The 21,942-nt window shown below is 42.6% G+C and overlaps 1 protein-coding gene across 1 annotated transcript in view; it reads right to left on the bottom strand.

Moving 5' to 3' along the window:
• The window catches only part of golim4a (golgi integral membrane protein 4a), a 149,327-nt gene that overhangs the window by 15,327 nt on the left and 112,058 nt on the right, over positions 1 to 21,942 (bottom strand). The window contains exons 12-13 of the mRNA XM_041177301.1: positions 20,443 to 20,540; positions 9,420 to 9,488 (exon numbers count right to left, since the gene is read on the bottom strand). Of these exons, the coding sequence (XP_041033235.1) occupies positions 9,420 to 9,488; positions 20,443 to 20,540 (167 nt within the window). The remainder of the gene's footprint in view (positions 1 to 9,419; positions 9,489 to 20,442; positions 20,541 to 21,942) is intronic.

Raw genomic sequence — 21,942 nt, 5'->3', positions numbered from 1 at the left:
CCCTGTGCTGGTGCCAGTGCTCCATGAATTGAAACTCATTTCTCCCACACTAATCTTTGAGTTACACATTCAACTCTCTGATCTTATTTACTCTTTGTTAATTTGCTCATGGCTCAGGTAATAATCTAGAAATTATTACCTTTGTGGTACTGCTTTTTAGTTTAGCCCCTAGCTGCTCATACTTTCTTAGCAAAACAATGTTCACAATCCTACCTATGATGTTGGTATCTACGTGGATCACGTCAACTGGATCTTTTTCCCCCTGCTCTAATTTCATCTCTGGCCCTAAGGAGATGTCTTTAACCTTGGCACCAGGGGTAACACAGTCGTCAGGATTCTCGCTCTTGGTTGCACAGAACTGTATCTATCCACCTAATTATACTGTCCCCTATTACTACTACATTCCTTTTTACTTCTCCAACTTGAATGGCCCCCTTCACCACGGCGCTGTGGTCAGTTTGCTCATTCTTTCTGCAGTCCCTGCTCTCGTCCACACAGATTACAAGAGCTCATACCTGTTGGACAAGAGCAAGGGCTGAGGCTCCTCCAGTGTCCCTTTCTGGATTCCCAAACCTGCTTCACTTGTGGTCACATCCTCCTGTCCATGACCATTGACCGTAACTGAAGTACTTCACCTAAAGGCTGTGACTGGCTCCAGGAACAAAGTGTCCCGGTAACTTTCTCCCATCTTGATGCATCGCAGATCACGGACTCCTGCTCATCAACTTGAGCCAAAGTTCCTTGAGTTGCAGACACTGCAGATGTGCTTGCTGTGGATCACACTGGTGTCCACCAGATCCCACATGCAACAGCTGCAACACATTACCTACCCTGTCACTTTTATTGTAGGTTACTTAACTAATTAGGCTTTTAAGTTTTGAAATATCACTCAACAATTATTTGTAGATATAAGTAGCTTAACTAGTTCAGTTATAAAATTAATACATTACTCTTATCTCCCAGTCTTAATTTAATCTACTGCCCTAATTTAGAGAGAGAAAGAAAAAGTCACCAATGTGACCTAATTAATGTCTGTAGATTTCAGGTCGCAGATCTTGCTCTCTTGCTCCCTCTCTCGGACCCCTCACTGTTTTCTAAAATGCCATGACAATACCTCTTCTCTCAAAGCACCAAATTTCCTCACATATCAAATCCCCAAGTTCTGTAGATGTCTGCTCCAGCAACATTGGCTATGTGTTACTTACGGGTTACGTGCTTCCCGCTAGGTTTTCTGAGGTTCATGAAGAGGTGAGAATAAAACTCATAGATCCTGTACAGAGAAGTCCCTGGACTCAAAATCTCAGACCGTTCTGGAGGGGGCATTGTTTTCCAGTGCTCAGAGAGGTTCATGAGGTTGTCTGGGTGTTCATCTCTTCCTTTTATTGTGCAATGTTTTGGCCTGCAGAGAGAGAAGGTGAGAATTAGTAAGTGTCTCCTACAAAAGAGATTGTAGATATGCGGGGCTTCTGCTTGTTCTGCAGGTGTTGAGTGAGACAAAAAGCAAGATGGAATCAGGATGGGGAGTGTTCAATGGAAAGTACGTATGAGGAGTGTGAAGTGAGAATGGAGAGAAATTGGTGCTTCTGAAAGACTAGAGAAGAAAAAAAACAGCTGATAGCTATTGCAAAAGGAGCAAGCAAGAACTGGGTGGGAGTAAGCATGAAAGGTGGTATAGTGTCCCCTTGTGATGTTTTGTGAAGGATGTGGTTGGGGGATTGAATGTTGAGAGTGCTAAGAGAGGCAGGAGAGCACTGTTACAAAAGTATTGTTGCAAGAGATGAAAAAATTAAGAGCTGTACTTACCCTTGCTCCTTTTGAGGTAATTGAAGCACTTCCTGTATTGCATTTAGGTCGTGGGGTTGATAAACCTGTAGCTGATAAATTTCTGCAATGTCTCTCCATGCCTGGGAACCTGCTGTTTTACATTATTCCTCCCATTGGAAAGAAGGGAATCTTCTTTCTTTTCCCTGGCTTCTGCCAGCAGGACCTCGAGAGAGGTTTTAGAAAACTGTAACTTGAAGCATCTTCTTCCCCTACAGCCAATCCAGTGAAAAGGTGATGCAACCATGCTTTTAGAGATGGATCACTGCTTTAAATAGGCCTCTGGCTGACCAGCCTGAAACTGTACTCTGGAACCTGATCAGCTTGCCACATGCTACCAAATTGGGTGGGAAGCCTGAATGTGCAGTTGCAATGAGGCCTGAGAGTTAAGTTACCCTTGGGCCTGTTTTCTGCATCTATGGAACTCAGTTTACTATCCTCCCATCCAGAGTTAAAATTGGAGCCAGGTCTCCACTCCCCCGCACTGGAACTTACACACAGAGGATCATAGAATTGTAGAAAATTTAAGACACACAAGACGGCCCATTGAGTCCTAGTTTCCCAACCTAATCTTCCTGTACTAGGTCCGTAGCCCTGCAAGTTACATCTCTTCAAGTAGACATCAAAGGACTTTTTAAATGTGATGGTAGTTTCTGCCTCTACCACCCTTTCCTGTTCCAGCTCTCAGAGGTTGGGCCATTCACATCTTAAAAAGAGTGATGAATGATGCCAGCAAATCTTGTTTGAATACAATTGGGAACTCTTCCTTATGTGTCTTATCTCGTGTCTGACACAAAACTAAATAAGTTAAAAAGTAAATTCATTCACTCATGGGATGTAGGTGTCCCTTGAGAAGGTGGTGGCGAACTGTCTTCTTGAACCGCTGTAGTCCATGTGGCGTACATGCACAGTGCTGTTAGGGAGGGAGCTCCAGGATTTTGAACCAGTGACAGAGAAGGAACGGCAATATAGTTCTAAGTCAGGATGGTGTATGGCTTGGAAAGGAACCTGTAGTGTTGTTGTTCCCATGTGTCTGCTGCCCTTGTCCTTCTAGTTGGTAGAGGTCACGGGTTTGGAAGGTGCTGTTGAAGGGGGCTTGGTGAGTTACTGCAGTGCATCTTGTAGATAGTACACACTGCTGTCACCATGCATTGGTGGTGTAGGGAGTGGATGTTGGAAGTGGTGGATGGGGTGCCAATCAAGCGGGCTGCCTTGTACTGGATGGTGTCGGCCTTCTTGAGTGTTGTGGGAGCTGCACTCTTCCAGGCAAGTGGAGAGTATTCCATCACACTCCTGACTTGTGCCTTGTGGACAGGCATTGGGGAATCAGGAGGTGAGTTAATCAGCAGAATTCCCAGCCTCTGACCTGCTCTTGCAGCCACAAAGCAGCAGTTTGCACCACTTTAACTATAAATTACTGAATGTTCTCACATTGCAAGCCCAGACAACCTTGAGTAACATGCCTCCCTCCTATGTTTGACAACCACTGAGGTACATGAGTGGGTGGGTGGGGTGGGGGGGGGGGGGGGTGTTAGCAGCAGCTCTTATATGAGGGTATCCAAATGTCAAGGAGACCAATGATACCAGTCCTTAGAAACATCTCAGAAGTAAAAAATGACTGATATGCTAATCAATGTTAGAGTGTACTAGAAGAATGGAACCTAAACACAAGGAAGGGAAATCACTAGACCCTCTCCTCTCACCAGTTTTGAAGTAATATTGAAAAACTAACTCAAAAACAGGTACAGACAGGAGTAAGAAGTTACCTTGGAAGTTAGTGTTTTATGAGAATAGAATAAAAGAAGATTCTTTGCATTGAAATGAGTGCAGGATGAAGTTAAGCCCAGGCTTAAAAAATTGAGGGCAACAAATAAAATAACTTGAAATTTGTAAAGTTGACCTCCAGTGAGAAAATAAACTATTACTTAATAAGGAGTTTCTCACAAAAACTCTTGGGCTATTGGGCTTGCCATGATTCAATTTTAGTTCACAGAGTCTTTAAAAGAGAACTGGAGAGATTTTTGTGCTGGCATAAAATCTTAAAAGATTTTTAAAAAAGGCATTGGGGCTTACCGATCAAGGATTCAAGTGGCTAAGAAGGGATGAAAGTTAGTGGTTACACAGCATAAAATTAATCTGCTGATTTTGCCTGTGATCTTAAGATACCTTAGCCTCGATTTTCCGTGTTCAGTTCACAGGCAAATGGCGTGAAATGGATCTTACACTGACGCACAGTGGATGCACCTTTTGTAACCAATTTTATTTGGTCAGCTGATTATCATAATTATGTACAGGTTCAGATGCAGAAAAGTAAATCTTGTCTCACCTTTTCCTCCTGTCAAGTGATGCTGCCCAACTGTGAATGCTTATGCCAAAACAGTTGCGACAGCTGTGAAGGAATGACAAAAGTATGGCAGTAATAGCAAAATACAACTGAATGGCAAAATATTAGATCCATAAATAAAACATGACAGCTGAATTGGGTAGTATTTTTCGAAGCTGCAATGTAATCACAGAATTCAAAGGGTCTCTTGTAATTCAGGGCATCATCAGAACCCTTGGCCATGTTGCAACCTGTAAAATCAGGGTCAGCTAGTTCCACATATGGGCAAAGAAAAATATTATTTTAATTGGAAAAGCTTTACATATATGTTATTTATGAGGATAGCCCCCATTATGCATGTCTTTCTATTTTCATCTCCACTAATGTCAACAGAACTAGAAATCAGGAGGGATGTATAACTGGTGGCTGAATCACTATCAACCATGTTGCACTGCCAAAAAGTTCAAAATCACTCCCAGTGGCTGAGCTTAAATACGTGCAGTAATGACTGACAAGCTTATGGAATCATATGCCATCACAAGGCAGGAAAGGAACAAACTTTAAAAAAAATAGCATCAGATTCACAGAAGTGAATTTTAGAACATCTAAATTCAAAGAATTCATTTATGGCATGGTATGAAGTGCAATCAGGGGAATTCATAATGGGACTTGAGTTGTATGAATCTGGGAAAAGCAGGAAATATTTTACGTGGAGTGCATGCAGAGTTAATAGCTTGTGCCAGTTAACAATTCATTTCGCAAAAAGATGGTATTGTTAACTGTTAAGTTAACCAAGTCAAAATTCTCCCTCGTGTTTTTTCTCCAGTGAATATCAGTACCAATGATGCAGCTAAAAACACCGACAGCAAAAGATAAGGAATTATAAAATGGAAGCTGAAGAATCATCCAGGAAGACAAGGTCAGGGAAAGGGCAAACCAACAAAACTAATACATTTAAGGAACGAATAAGTTTGAACAGTGAGAAATTCAAAGAGTAAGGAGAGGCTGAAATGGAAAAGTGTGGGATATTCACATTCAGATATATGCAAAAACTAAGAGATGGATGGAAAATTGAGAAGGCAGCTTGTATACGTTATACAGAAGAGGGTCTAAACAGAAGCAGATTTAAGGTGGAGGTGGCTAAATTACAAACACACGAAAGGACTGGAATACAAGAATGGAAACTAGAAGAGCCTGTAGTCTCAACAGCTGAATACCTCTAAAGGCATTTTTACACCGAGGAATACAGCCAATGGCAGCTATGCAGTTTCTGCTCCAAATGCTACAGTACACAGAACAAGGCAATATCGACAAAGCTGACGGGACCGTCTTTGTTGTGCTGTTGAATCACAACAGCCTGCTCCAGTAAATGCGGGAGCACCATGCAAGTACTGTCTAGGTTTCAGTATTATACAGAGGGGTGCCCAGGACTAAAGAGACCAGATATTGACGGCAAATGAAAAATTGGAACAGAACATCCAAAATGTGAAGAATTAAGAAAAATTCTGGATGACCCCTGTCAGGAAATGCATGGGGCCTTGGGCAGAAAGAATCCTGTTCCCCATTGGTATCAGGCAGTGGGATTTTAAGCAGCATGGGGTAGCTGAGCACTTAGGAAGCATTTTTGTTGCAGTAGGGGCCAACCAATCCCACCTTAATGAATTGGGCTCGAACTGATCCTGACTTCAGGGTCAGCACTGGCAGGCAGAATTCTGGCTTGACTGTTGGGATTATCACTCTTCCTTCATAAGGCTATGGACCTAGTGCTGGAAAATGGATTTAGAATAGTTAGGTACTTGTTTGACCGGCGCAGACTCGATGGGCCAAAGGGCCTTTTTCTGTGCTGTAGACCTCTATGACTATGATTCTATGTAGTGTACTTGTTGGCTGGGGGCTTGTTAATCATGGCTCAATGATGTCATGATATTACAATGTGGCAAGTAGAAGAGGCAGGCCTCAAGAACTCTGCCAACTGCTACAGGGATTGAACCTCTACTGTCAGCATTATTAAGCACTATGCTTTAGCTAACTGAGCTAGCTGGCCCTATTAGAATTATGGCTCTGCATTTCAAGAGGCAGGTAAATGAAAGACAGTAAAGGATTGAAATGGAAAAGGGTGGGATATTCAGATAAATGCAGAACGAGGGATGGGAAGTTGAGAGAAAAAAATGAGAAGTTAAATTAAGTAAAGCAAATAAAGTGCTGACATCTGGCTTGTGAAGTGGTACTTAGTGTCAAAAAAGCTAGTGTAATTCAAGAACTTAAAACAAAATATAAGAGCAGTGTGTTGCACAGAAGTATATTAAATGTGCTGTTTTTCAGTGGTAAGGGTTGCAGAAATAAATGCTGAACAGATAATGCTGGTGTGTTAGGGTTGGGGAAGGGAAGCAAAGATATAGTGCAATTACCTGTAAAGACAAACCCCACTATTCAATATTAACAGGAACTTTCTAACTCCTGTTCTAATTGCTTTTGCTGGCTCTAATACAATGTTGATACGCTACAGATATGGATAGCAGCAATATCATGGCAATACTGATCATCTTTTTAAGTTGATATCCAATATTATAACAAAAACACAGGTGCTGCTTAAGGTAAATTCCTATTAGGATTTATAATAATAAAGATGGTAACTAGATGAATAGTTGTTCTGGTTTTGGATTGTAAAAATTCTAGAAGAACATGGAAAAAAATAAAAGCCTTTCTCTCTCCATTAAGCCCAGACACTCAAACTTTCTAATGAATATCCTGTAGGAAAATTCTGCAGTTTCAAAGGATTGCATGGTTACTACTGGGTGGGGTACAATGGACAGCACAATGCTCAGTTGCAGCACAATGATATGAAATAATCTCAACGGACTCCCATCTAACTGCCATTTTTGATTTTTTGGTATATATCCATTTCTTCGCAATTTATACATTGGTCTTCTGCCTTCCATGAGCAACATTCCCCAGTTCCTGCACACAGCAACATAGGAAGTATGATGTTGATTTATACCTGCCCCTTCAACATTCAATAGATAAAAACAAAAAAACTGCGGATGCTGGAAATCCGAAACTAAAACAAAAACAGAATTACCTGGAAAAACTCAGCAGGTCTGGCAGCATTGGCAGAGAAGAAAAGAGTTGACGTTTCGAGTCCTCATGACCCTTCGACAAAACTTGAGTTCGAGTCCAAGAAAGAGTTGAAATATAAGCTGGTTTAAGGTGTGTGTGTGGGGGGCGGAGAGAGAGAGAGAGAGGTGGAGTGGGGGTGTGGTTGTAGGGACAAACAAGCAGTGATAGAAGCAGATCATCAAAAGATGTCAACAATAATACAAAAGAACACATAGGTGTTAAAGTTGGTGATATTATCTAAACGAATGTGCTAATTAAGAATGGATGGTAGGGCACTCAAGATATAGCCCTGGTGGGGAGAGCATAAAAGATGTAAAAAATAAATAAATAAATAAATATTTTTTTTTTTCTCTTTTTATAATGGAAATAGGTGGGAAAAGGAAAATCTATATAATTTATTGGAAAAAAGAAGAGAAAAGGAAGGGGGAAACAGAAAGGGGGTGGGGATGGGGGAGGGAGCTCACGACCTAAAGTTGTTGAATTCAATATTCAGTCCGGATGGCTGTAAAGTGCCTAGTCAGAAGATGAGGTGTTGTTCCTCCAGTTTGCGTTGGGCTTCACTGGAACAATGCAGCAAGCCAAGGACAGACATGTGGGCAAGAGAGCAGGGTGGAGTGTTAAAATGGCAAGCGACAGGGAGGTTTGGGTCATTCTTGCGGACAGACCGCAGGTGTTCTGCAAAACTGGGAGACCGCTTTGCAGAACACCTGCGGTCTGTCCGCAAGAATGACCCAAACCTCCCTGTCGCTTGCCATTTTAACACTCCACCCTGCTCTCTTGCCCACATGTCTGTCCTTGGCTTGCTGCATTGTTCCAGTGAAGCCCAACGCAAACTGGAGGAACAACACCTCATCTTCCGACTAGGCACTTTACAGCCTTCCGGACTGAATATTGAATTCAACAACTTTAGGTCGTGAGCTCCCTCCCCCATCCCCACCCCCTTTCTGTTTCCCCCTTCCTTTTCTCTTTTTTTTCCAATAAATTATATAGATTTTCCTTTTCCCACCTATTTCCATTATAAAAAGAGAAAAAGAAAAAAAAAATATTTATTTATTTTATTTTTTTTTACATCTTTTATGCTCTCCCCACCCCCACTAGAGCTATACCTTGAGTGCCCTACCATCCATTCTTAATTAGCACATTCGTTTAGATAATATCACCAACTTTAACACCTATGTGTTCTTTTGTATTATTGTTGTTGACACCTTTTGATGATCTGCTTCTATCACTGCTTGTTTGTCCCTACAACCACACCCCCACTCCACCTCTCTCTCTCTCTCTCCGCCCCCCACACACACACCTTAAACCAGCTTATATTTCAACTCTTTCTTGGACTCGAACTCAAGTTCTGTCGAAGGGTCATGAGGACTCGAAACGTCAACTCTTTTCTTCTCCGCCGATGCTGCCAGATCTGCTGAGTTTTTCCAGGTAATTCTGCCTTCAACATTCAATCCTGTTCGCAACAACTCTAGCTGCCAGATCCTATCTACATAGCCAGAAGGATAAAGCAAACTCATGGTCAAGCAGAACTCAGATTACATAATCAAAAAATATATGATATCTCACAAGAACATAATCCTTTCACGGTATCAAGCCAACAGTTTATCTCACCATCTCACCAGACTGCATTACATAATATTCAACTGAGTTAAATCAGATTTCGAAATATACATATGAAATGTCTTTGTCAACTATTCTAATCAAGAAGGTAAAGCCATTTTTTTAAAAAGCAATTCCTGCAAGTGCTGGAAATCTGAAATAAAGATAGGAAGTGCTGGAAACAGTCAACTCAATCAGCATCTTTGCAGCAAGGAAGGCAGGGTTAATGCTTCAGGTTGAAAATCTTTAGTCAAAGCCAGAAGGCATTTTAAAAGAAGCATGGAACAACAGTTACTTCACCTACCTTCCTCCATTCAAGATGCTGCTTGACCTGTTTAGTTTAAATTGGTTAATGCCTGTGCTTAAATATGAACAGGTGAATTTTGTATGGGTTTGTATGTTCATTACTGATATTCTCAATGCTCCAGAGCTCCTATATTTTATCTCAAAGCTTTTTGAAAAAGTGACAGCCTAACACAATGAATGTGCTGACTATATTAAAATGTATAAATAAAATTATAGTGTCATCCCGCCAGCTAACTACCATGTATTTCCTTACCTCTTCCTCTCCCTCATCCTGGTACTGTTCATCTAGATTATCCTCTTGTTGATCAGGATTTCCACCAATCTACAAACATCAATATATAAAGATTATATCTACACATTCCACAAAACAAACAAGCTAAGTAGGAAGAAACAAAAATGTTGTAATCCAATAGAATAAAATTCTAGGTTCAAATAATTCATACAAACATACTTTGAAATTATGATCTCATATACCTGTAAACCCTAGGTATCCATTTTTCTTTAGAAAACATACCTTGATTTGTGCAAGCTTAGTATTTAACAACTGCTACACTTGCCCATGCTGAATCAGAATTAATTTTGTTACATGCATAAAACTTCGCACATCTCACAGCAATAAAGTTCCAGTGGCTCAGTGTTTTGAATCACCATCACACAGTGCTAGAGGAATAGGATGGTGAATACAAAAGCTTCATTCCTGTCTTGCTATTGAGGAAGGTGCCTGGAGGAAAAGTGTCATTTTGAAGGAGGTGAAGACGAGTAAAGAGATGGAACTCAGAGCACAAGCCATTCTGGGTTGCCCTCACAAACTTCCTAAGTGTTGGTTTAAGAGCACTGCTTGCAGAAATGTGGGAACAGAAATGTGATTTTACCCTCTCCACTAGGAAATGAGACATGGCAGAGGAAGACCTGAAAGGAAGATGAGAACTCAGAAAAATTATTAATAAACACCAATAATTTTATTATATAGCTCTGCAAAAATTAAAACATGTCACTACGTTTCCCAAATTTTATAATCCATTATTTTAGAAGGTTTCTGAGAACCTAAGCATACTTTTAGAATAATGGACTGGGTGGAATATAGGTTTCTAAAAACACATCATTAACTTAAATCCAAAATTCTCCTTTTTTGAACATTCCAAATAGATGAAAGAACTCTGATGAAAGGTCATCAACCTGAAAAGTTAATTCTGTTTCTCTCTCTCCAAGATCCTGCATGGCCTGATGTGTTTTTCCACCATCTTCTAGGCAGGATTTTGCCCTTGGTGGGAGTGCTCGGTGGGAGTGCTCGGGAAGCCGGCCGCTGCCCACAACCGGCTCTGCACCGCGATTTCACACTGGCAGGTCATTTAAAGCCCGGCTAGTGTGGAACGCAAGCGGCAGTGCTCAGTGCTGCCAGTGCAGCAGGGGGAGGAGGATGAGCGGGCCTAGCGTGATATTCACGCATGCACTTGAAAGAGCACTTCAATCTCCTTGAGGCATGGAGCTGCCTCAGGGAGATGAAGCGCTGTTTAAAAAAAGGGAAATAAAATTGTCATAAAACATGTCCCTCATGTGATTCTGTCACATGAGCTGGGACATGTTTTTAATTCAAAAATAAAATTTTTATTTGATGTTTATTTGCTTTAGGAAACCTCATCCTGCCCGTTGAGGAGGTTTCCTAAAAAATGTAAAGGTTGCTTGGCCTTTTCGCCTGCCCGCTAACCGTTAGGTTGGACAGGCAGCGTAAATTTGAATTTAATTAGTTTCTTAATGGCCTTAATGGGTCTCGTTTGCGGGCGGCAGCCAGCTCCGGTGCGCACCCACCAAACGAAATATCGCGAGACTGCGTGATGATGTTGGGACGCTCATCCCGTGTCATTTTACGCTCGGGCATGTTGGGCATGTGCCCGCACGCTGAGCGTAATATTCTGCCCTTTGTTTTTATTTCAGATTTCCAACATCTGCAGTATTTTGTTTTGGTGCAAGTATTATATTATGTGCAAGATTGCCTAAGTAATTCTTTATTATTTTATAAGATAAAAAACAAATGTTACAACCTAACATTTAAAACATTTCAACAAAGGCTTTTCTTGCATTCAAAATAATTACCACGAATACACAACTTGTTTTTGTATTAGACATAAAGGCAAGTAGGATCCAACCTGCATTATCTATCTTACATAAAAATACATTGAGCACAAGATGGCAAGAAGAGTAAAGCATCAGTGTTATCTACTTCTTCCATGCAACTTACTTTCTGAATACAAAAGGCCTCTTCAGGGTATAGAAGTCACAGTGACGTTGGTATAATTAATGGTGTTTATGTTGTTACATGAAATATTGTTTACTAAAATAATATAAAAATAAAAATTGCAACTTATAATTAAAAAACTCAAAACATCTTTTCCTTCCATTAAATTAAAGCCAATAGTCAGCCACGTGTAAATCCAGCTGGCAGTAACCACAAGCTTACTTGATGCGCCACATCCTAATATTTGTGCTTAATATACAATTTTGGAGATGAGGCAATGCCTTAAGGGATCTCATTCTTGCCTCATAACACAACTCCTGGCTGGAATAATATTGATGGGATTGCTTCTTTTTTTAAGTTTCATCCCCATAAAAAGAACGTCATTATGGATAAAATGATTTGTGTTGTTTGATGAAGCAGTGTTAAGTATTCTTTAATTACCTACAAGTTAATCTGGAACAACAGTATCCAGTTAAGCACCATCTAAATTGTTCATGCTCACAAAAGTATTCTTTTTTTCTTCCTTCTCACAAATAAAGGTAAAATAATACAAATGTTGACAAAATAAATCAATCGCTGACTCATTTGTATATTTATGAAGAAAGAAAATTAGTATTTACATAGCTCCTTTCATTTCCTCAGGGCATCCCAAACTGCTGTAAAATCAATTAAGTATCTTTTAAATATAGTCATTGTGCTACATGAAACATGGGCAGCAAATTTCTACACAGTAAGGTCCCACAAACAGCAACGAGATAATGGACTGGTTGGTGGTGTTGGTTGAAGAACGGTTATTGGCTAGAACGCCAGGCTAGCTCTCCTACTTTTCTTTGAATAATGCAAAAGACTCTTAGCAAATTATTCTCTTAATATTTTGATTGCACATTCTTTATAGGCAAGGCTTCATTTTTCCCCTTTCACCTAGTTTCTCTTTGTTTTCTTCCTGTATACACTGTGATGCTTTTTCTCACTAGTTTGTGATTATGCTTGCCCTACTGTTACCCTCTCCTTCATCATTTTTACTTCTGCAATTGCGTTTTTATAAACAACTTAAATCTGTTTAATGATATTTATGCTACGTTTTTTCTGGTCATTAGGCTTCTTAGCCTGCTCTTTATTTTACCTACAATACAGTACATTATTCAGTCGGAAATGAGAATTCTATTAGACCTATCTGTAAGACAGATGTTATGGCTCCCTCTGCGATCCTAGCACAAGCTGCATAACACAATGCAACCCAACAATGTCTGCAACAAACAAGTCATGAGGTAAAAATTTAAGGCTACCAAAGATAGTAGAGTCAGTTGGTTTTAGCACACTAACTTTAAAGTCATTACTCAATGTTTATGCAATGTAGTTTATTACCCTTTCCACTAGTTGGTCCCCTATCTCATGTTTGTTGTAGTTAACTGTCCATTTCTGGCTGTGGATTATTTGCAGCTTCTGATCCACAGATGTCAATGGCCCTTTAATTAGGTTAATGAGCTACCTGTTGCTTGCAAAATGGTTTGGTGGTGGGATGGTGCCTGTGAGCCTACTGCTGGCCAGTACTGCAAAATTATGAGCCTGTCTCCCTCAGTTCTCATCCCACATTGGAATGAAAATCTTGGCCTGAATTACTAAACTGAGCCTGGAGGAATGTTAAGGTACAAATAGTTCCGCAAAATTCAAAATATTAGGGGAGAAAATTGTTCACGTAGCATCACTTTGGCGGCACTATACATATTTAAATCAATTCATCAGGGCAGGTGGGCAGGTTGTTCTTTAATGACATCAATGAAGAACTAGGAGAAATGCTACACATTTCTCCCCCTTTGCTTTATTTATTGTGACACTGCTGCAATTAATTGGTTTTTGTGATGTATCAAATGAAGCGTTTTTGGAACTTTTGCTCCTTTTTAAAGGTAAGCTTACACAATAGGAAGTCTGTATTTTTTTAAAACTGTAAAATATTTCCATAGATGTTAGGGCACAAACCACACATCAACCAAGATTTCTTGTTGACAGGTATATGGACTGATGCAGGGAAAGAAGAAGTTCATTACACATGCATGGAAGTACAATTATCAAGATATCAGAGCAATACTGTCAAAATGTTCTGTTAAATTTATCTCTTCTAGGCATCTTTTAAAACAATATATTATTGAAGTGGGTATATTATAGAAGTGAGTGGCAGGGATGGTGAGGAGAAAGACTGTGTATGAATTAGAGAAAGAGATTGACAGACACAGCAAGCAAGCAACTATGAAAGACAGATTCACGAATCTACTAGCTTGTCCAATTAGCTGTATTTGCATTTACGACAGAACCAGTGGCATCAAGCAGGAGGTTTGTGGTAATGGCAGACAGTGGGAATTGCTGCTGCTGGAAGAGTAGTGGATTAGACAGCAGATGAGCATAACAGAAAAATTCTATAGTAACAATTGTGCTTTGTCCCATTGAAAATACTGTGTTGCAGCTAAGAATAAAAATAATAGATAATAACACAGCATTAATATTTTTAATAAAGAAAACATTCTGAAACTGGAGAGGGGTATAAATTAAGCAAGTTAGATAGTACTTATTCCTCATAACAATCATTCAGAGGTCTACCCACAACTTAACACTGCAAAAATTGAATCTTGAAACACTGAATCTTGTTCAATTCCTGCCAGTTTTTTAGCATCTTTTTCTCTGACTTCACTACTCTCCCCAGCTATTCCCTCAAGCTGCACCAGGTGGTGCTCAACCTCACAATCTAGTTCAACCTCAGCTAAGCTTCAAAGCCTCTGGCCAGGATTTTCCGTTTGGCTGGGTGGGGAGGGGGGGGTGGGGGGGTCAGTGGGGGCGAGCGCAGATCCAATCATCGCCCATGCTCGGGTCCGCGCCGCCATTTTATGCAGGTGGGCCAATTAAGGTCTTCCCGGCGTATTTCCTGAGGCAGCCAACAGTGCAGAAACTAGCACCTCGGTGGGAATTACAGCAACGGCTAGTGTCCCGGGGCACAGTGGTGAGGGTACTTCACACTCGCTGGAGGAGCTGGCAGAGCCGGAGTGTGCCCATGGTGCCAGCAGGTGGAGGACTGCAGGGGACCAGGCACATGCTCAGTCGGTGCCTGATGATGTGCCTCTGGAGTCGTCCGCAATGCAGCAGGTGCAGGAAATACGGCTGGTGGTGCGGGAGTATCTGGGGGAGATACATGAGTCTATGCTTGGCTTGGTGTCCGTGGTGGAGGAGTCCACGCGGATGCTCACTGAAGCAATGAGCCACATGTCCGAGTGCCAAGCATCCTCCATGGAGAGAATGGCGACTCTCATGGAGAGGCTCCTCAAGGAGACCAGTCAGGGCTTCCTGGGAATGTGCTCTCACCAGGAAGCCCTCACATCAGCATTGACCTCAGATGGTCAGTGCCAGTGTGGGAGATGGTGTGGGTATCAAGTTTCCCAGCTCGGTGCACATCCGTCCATGGTGAGCAGGGAGGTCCGAAGTGTCCTCACGTCAGCGCAGCAGCTGCCTGTCATCTCTGTGGGCACCTCCCAGGGTGCTCCGGATGAGGGAAGCAGCTCCTCTGCCCCTCTGCCAGTGACCGTATCATCCGGTGAGGCTGCAACGACTGGGGAGATGCCAACTGTGGAACTGGCAGCTCCCTCCCAGGCGGGACCAGCACAGGCTCCATGAGCCAGAGGATGACTGCCAAGGTTATCGAGGCCAACAGGACAGCAGAGATAGCAGGCTGTCTCAGATGCCATTCCGAGTGATGGGATATCACCAAGATGTAGCTCCCGGAAACGTAAACATAAGGCACTTTAGGCACACTAGGGGTTTTTCACTGGTGCTTTTGTGTTGGCCCAAGATTAGGTCCTGATGACTTCTTTTTAATTGTTGACACTATTGTTTTCTATTTGTGATAACTTCTGCTTCACACATTAATTGCCAGATGTGTGACCATAGCTGAAGGTGCCTTGTTTCTTCTGCATGTGTATGTTTAAGAAAAGTGTAATGAGTGATTTGTTGGACATTCAGCTTTATGGACCAGGTCCTTAATTAATGCTGCTGACCTGGCAGATTTTGCACTTAGGTGTCAAGTATCGAGATGGCAGCCCAGGCTTGTCCTGCTGATCCATCTGTGTTGTGTTAGCTGAAGGTTCGTTGGATTAAAGCCTCCCGGGTGCCCCTGCCTCCCAGGAGTAGTACTAGGTCAGTGTCTACCCCCTCAGCATTTCCCTGTGCATGCTCATGCGAAGGAAGAGATTTCAGAATACTTGGAAGTGCATGGTAAAATAGGGCAAAGTCAGCATGGTTTCATCAAGGGGAGGTCATGCCTGACAAATCTGTTAGAATTCTTTGAGGAGGTAATGAGTAGGTTCGACAAAGGAGAGCCAATGGATGTTATCTACTTGGACTTCCAGAAGGCCTTTGACAAGGTGCCGCACAGGAGGCTGCTCAGTAAGGTAAGAGCCCATGGTGTTAGAGGCAAGATACTAGCATGGATAGAAGATTGGCTGTCTGGCAGGAGGCAGAGTGGGGATAAGGGGGTCCTTCTCAGGATGGCGGCCGGTGACTAGTGGAGTTCCGCAGGGGTCAGTGTTGGGACCACAACTTTTCACTTTATACATTAATGATCTAGATGAAGGAACCGAGGGCATCCTGGCTAGGTTTGCAGATGATACAAAGATAGGTGGAGGGACAGGTAGTATTGAGGAGGGGGGGAGGCTGCAGAATAATTTGGACAGGTTAGGAGAATGGGCAAAGATGTGGCAGATGGAATACAATGTGGGGAAGTGTGAGCTCATGCACTTTGTTAGGAAGAATAGAGGCATAGACTATTTTCTAAATGGGGAGAGAATTCAGAAATCTGGAGTGCAAAGGGACTTGGGAGTCCTAGTCCAGGATTCTCTTAAGGTTAACTTGCAGGTTGAGTCGGTAGTTAGGAAGGCAAATGCAATGTTGGCATTTATTTTGAGAGGACTAAAATATAAAAGCAGGGATGTGCTGCTGAGGCTTTATAAGGCTCTGGTCAGATCACATTTAGAATATTGTGAGCAATTTTGGGCCCTGTATCTCAGGAAGGATGTGGATCTGGAGAGGGTCCAGAGAAGGTTCACGAGAATGATCCCAGGAATGAAAGGCTTAACATATGAGGAACGTTTGAAGACTCTGGGTCTATACTCGATGGAGTTTAGAAGGATGAGGGGGGATCTGATTGAAACTTACAGAATACTGAAAGGCCTGGATAGAGTGGACGTGGGGAAGATGTTTCTATTAGCAGGAGAGACAACGACCCGAGGGCACAGCCTCAGAGTAAAGGGAAGACCTTTTAGAACAGAGATGAGGAGAAACTTCTTTAGCCAGAGACTGGTGAATCTATGGAATTCATTGCCACAGAAGGCTGTGGAGGCCAGGTCATTGAGTGTATTTAAGACCGAGATAGATATGTTCTTGATTGATAAGGGGATCAAAGGTTATGGGGAGAAGGCGGGAGAATGGGGTTGAGAAACATATCAGCCATGCTTGAATGGTAGAGAAGACTCGATGAGCCGACTGGCCTAATTTCTGCTCCTATGTCTTATGGTCTCATCCTTGGAATCACTGCTGGACTCATCGTGTGCAGCCGCAGACATTGCGTCAACATCTTCATTGTCCACTGCGTCCCCCCTTTCCAGTGCAAGATTGTGGAGAGTGCAGCATGCAACCTCTATCACCGAGACACGATCTGGAGGTAACGGAGTGCACCCCCTGAGCGGTCCAGGCATCAGAAGCACATCTTGAGAAGACCAATGGCTCTCTCCACCACAGTCCTTGTGGAGGTGTGGCTCCTATTTTACCTCTGCTCAGCTTCTGTTCTTGGATGGCAGGGAGGAGTCATGAGCCACCTTTTGAGGGGATAGTCCTCGTCACCCAGCAGGCATCCATCAAGCCAGGCTGTAGCACTGAAGAGCCCCGGTACCTGGGAGTGTCTGACGATGTAGGCATTGTGGGAGCTGCCTGGGTACCTTGCGCAAACTTGTAGAATCTGCATCCTGTGATCACACACTATCTGTACATTCATGGAGTGGATGCCCTTCCAGTTGACGAAGGCACCGAGCTCACCTGCTGGTGCCTTGATGGCCACATGTGTACAGTCTATTGCACCCTGGACGTGGGGGAAGCCAGCAATGGCCGTGAAGCCTCTGGCTCGCTGTGTCTGGCTTGCCTGCTCCCAGTGGAAGTGGGTGAAGGTCAATGCACACCTGAACAGAGCATCTGTAACCTGCTTGACACAAGTGATTGGGAGACACTGCAAAGATCACCCACCAACTCCTGGAAGGAGCCAGAGGCATAATAGTTGAGGGCAGCTGTGACCTTCGGAGCCGCTGGCATAGGGTGTCCGCCCACACAGTTAGGGGAGATCTCAGGCCCAATCATCTGACAGATACAGTTGAATGTCTCCCTTGAGAGTTGGAGCCTCCTTCTGCACTGCACCTTAGAAATATTGAGGTAGCTGCTTTGCCGCCTGTATACCCTAGCACCAGGATAGTGCCATCTTCTGCGGCCCCTTCCGCCTTGGACTACCTCTTGGCCCTGCGCCTGTACTCCCAAAGGTGGCTCCCCTGGAGGCTGAATGTGCACTTCTGGCCTCCTCCCCCTTCTAGCCCTCTCTCCCTCCTCAGAGGGGCTGCCTCCAGTGGACAGATCAGCTCCCATTCCCAGGCTAAGCAAAGGCTTCCTGAAACCTGCAGGCCTAGAAAAGATTCCTCACTGCAAAGTGCTGACCTGAAGGTTAAGAGTCCATAAAAAGCTATTGGGATACATTCTGAAGTACTGCAGATCACACAAGCAAGTTTGAAAAACTTTCACCGATAAATACTTCACAGAGCAGATTCACGACTCCACTGAGCCCTCTTATCCTGCCCGTGGATGAGGTTAATAGAAATGTCTCCTACCCGCCTGTCTGTTGTGCCCGTGCGCCGACTCGAATATTGCCAGGGCACCGAAAAATCGGCGTCGATTGATGACTAAAGGGCCTTAAGTGGCTCATAATTAATGGCATGCATGCGTCAGACTTCACGCATGCCCGCCCGGCGAAATATCACGATGGCGTGCAGTGATGTCTGGACGCTCGCCCGACGTCACCATGCGTCATTTTATGCACAGACGTGCAGGGCCCGCCCCCACACATCAAACGGAAAATTCTGCCCTCATACGAATTAGGATCAGGTGTACTCGGCCCCTCAAGCCTGCTCTGCCATTCAATAAGATCATGGCTGATCTAAATGTAATCTCAACCCCACATTCCTGCTTATCCCCGATAACCTTTCACCCCCTTGTTAATCAAGAATCTATCTCGCTTTGCCTTAAAAATATTCAAAGACTCTACTTCCATCGCCTTTTGAGGAAAACAGTTCCAAAGACTCACAACCCTCTGAAAGAAAAAAATTCTCCTCATCTCTGTCTTAAATAAGCGACCCCTTATTTTTAAACAGTGACCCCTAGTTCTAGATTCTCCCACAAGAGGCAACATCCTCTCCACATCCACTCTGTCAAGACCCCTCAGGATTTTAAAGGTTTAATTAAGTCACCTCTTACTCTTCTAAATTCCAGTGATACAAGCCTAACCTGTCCAGCCTTTCCTCATAAGACAACCTGCCCATTCCTGGTATTAGTCTAGTAAACCTTCTCTGAACTGCTTCTAATGCATTTAGATCTTTCTGTAAATAAGGAGACCAGTGCTGTACACAATACTCTAGATGCAGTCTCACCAATGCCCTGTACAACTGAAGCATAACCTCCCTACTTTTGTAATCAATTCCCCTCACAATAAATTATAACATTCTATTAGCTTTCCTAATTAGCTGCTGTACCCACATACCAACCTTCTGTGATTCATGCACTAGGACACCTAGATCCCTCTGAATCTCAGAGCTCTGCAATCTCTCACCTTTTAGATAATAAGCTTCTTTTTCATTCTTCCTAACAAATTAATGATTTCACATTTGCCCACATTACATTTCATTTGCCAGACTTTGCCCACTCACTCAGCCTATCTATGTCACTTTATAACCTCTTTACATCCTCTTCACAATTTCCTTTCTTACCTATCTTTGTGTCGTCTGCAAATTTAGCAACTATTTCTTTGGTTCCTTCATCCAAGTCATTTATATAAATTGTAACAAGTTGAGGCCCCAGCACTGAGCCCTGTGGCACACCACTCATTACATCCTGCAAACCAAAAAAAGACCCATTTATGCCAACTCTCTGCTTCTGTTAGTTAGCCAATCTTCTATCCATGCCAATATATTACCCCTTACACCATGAGCTTTTATTTTCTGCAATAACCTTTGATGCGGCACTTTAGACCATCATGAAGAGCACTTACTTATCCCTCCACAACATTAACTTCCTTCTGCCTAACCTTACCACCACTGAAACTCATTCATTACTCCAACCTTAGTTTCTCCAACACTTTGCTTGCCAGACTTGCTCCTTTCGCTCCACGGCTTGGACCTGAGGCTCCAGTTGCTTTGCTCAACATACTAGAACTCACTCCCTAAATTCCTCTGTCAGGTCACCTCTCCCCATCTTCATGCACTTAGTCATCTTCCCTAGTTCTCCTACTGCATTGCACCTATTTTTCTGCTTTGAATGACATTAAAGCAATGTAAAAATGCAAGTTGCTATTGGTAAGAGATACGCAAGGGTTTGAAGTCATACTCAAAAGGCAAAAATTTTACTCCATGTAGAAACCAGAATAGAAAATCCAATTGATTGTAAGTTCCATTTTTTTAATCAAAAGATCACAGTGAAGTTTTGTATCCTTATAACGATTTAATGAATGGTACAGGTATACCTGTGGCAAATTAATATTCTAACGAATCTATCACTCCTTTCTGCAAGTAAGTCATTGCTAGTGGCAGATTCTACCCTCTGCTATTGCTCATTGATAAGACATCATTAAAAGACACACAAATGCTACAATGCAGCAGAAATTCAAACCATCAGATTTGCTGGTTGGTTAATCTGCTATTGAAACTGATTGAACCCCCTTGAAATTGATCCTTATAAATCACAATGCAGCAATCTTCACCTGCTGGTTGATGGACTCGTGTTCTGTGTGATGATCTTCATTTACTATTTCTGGGTCCTCATCTTCAGCTTCCTCATGTGGATTGTTCTCATCTTCAACTAATATGTAAAATGATTGAAAACCTTGTTACTTGATTCAGTTTCCACTGTTAATAATCGAAACATCTTTCCAACCAAATCACGTTGAAGAAACATTTGGAAAAACTACGCAACAGTCAAAATTTAACAACTGTCATGTTAAGTCACAATAACAAACATGTGTAATACATTTATCTTTGATAACAACATAGCTGAAGACCCATCAAGAATGGTAATAGAGGATTTGGTGTTGCCTTTTTACTTTATTTCATTTATATTTGCATGTGTAGTGAGGGACTACACATGTCTGAATTATACATTTTCCTAGGATTGTCCAACATTCTATACATCTTATTAGAATTTATTTTAACCATGCTTTAGGTGATGCACAATGGATTCTATCACTACAAAATGTCTAGAACTTACTATTAGTGATATTACCACATGCAGTGACATAGACAGTGGATGGATGGAGAAATCATGATGCCCCCTCACTCACCATTCACAGAATGTGGGCGCCAACAGTAAAACCAACTTTTATTGCTCATCCCTAATTGCATTTGAGAAGATGGGGGTAAGCTGCCTTCTTGAAGCGCTGCAGTCTGTTGGGTGAAGGTAATCCCACAGTGCTTTCAGGTAGGGAGCTTCAGGATTTTGACCCAGCCTTGATGAAGAAACAGTGATATAAGTCCAGACCAGGATGGTGTGTGACTTGGAGATGGTAATACTTGCATGCACCACTGTCCTTGTCCTTCTAGGTGGTAGAGGTCACAGGTTGCAGAGGTGCTGTCAAAGTAGACTTGGCCAATTGTTGCAGTGGATCTTGTAGACGGTACACCACGTTGAATTGGTGATAGAGGGAGTAACTGTTTAATGGAGTGGATGGGGTGCCAATCAAAAAGCTGCTTTGCCCTGGATGGTGTCCAACTTCTTAAGTGTTGCTGAAGCTGCATCATCCAAGCAAGTGGAGAGTATTCCATCACAATCCTGACCTCTGCCTTATAAGTGGTGGAAAAGTTTTGGGAAGTCAGGTGGAAACTTACTAGCTGCAAAATTCCCAGCCTTTGACCTGCTTTTGCAGCCAGAACACTTGTGGCTAGTTTTGTTAAGTTTCTCATCAATGGTAATCCCCCAGATGTCGGTGGTTGAGGATTCAACAATGATAATGCCATTCAATGTCATGGGGAGGTGGTCAGACTCTTTCTTGTTGGAGATGGTCATTGCCTGGTCCTTGGGTGATGCAAATGTTATTTGACACTTGCTAGCCAAAGCCTGAATGCTGTCCAGATCTTGCTGCACTTGGGTGCAGGCTGCTTCATTTCTGAGGGATTCTGAATGGAACTGAATACTGTAATTGTCAGTGAACATCTCTATTACCAATCATTTGATGGGGGGATGGTCACTGCTGAAGCAGCTAAAGATG

Source organism: Carcharodon carcharias, chromosome 2 (assembly GCF_017639515.1).
Source record: "Carcharodon carcharias isolate sCarCar2 chromosome 2, sCarCar2.pri, whole genome shotgun sequence".
Lineage (NCBI taxonomy): Eukaryota > Metazoa > Chordata > Chondrichthyes > Lamniformes > Lamnidae > Carcharodon > Carcharodon carcharias.
The sequence above is the reverse complement of the archived record's forward strand: the minus strand, read 5'-3'. Positions and strand labels throughout refer to the sequence as shown.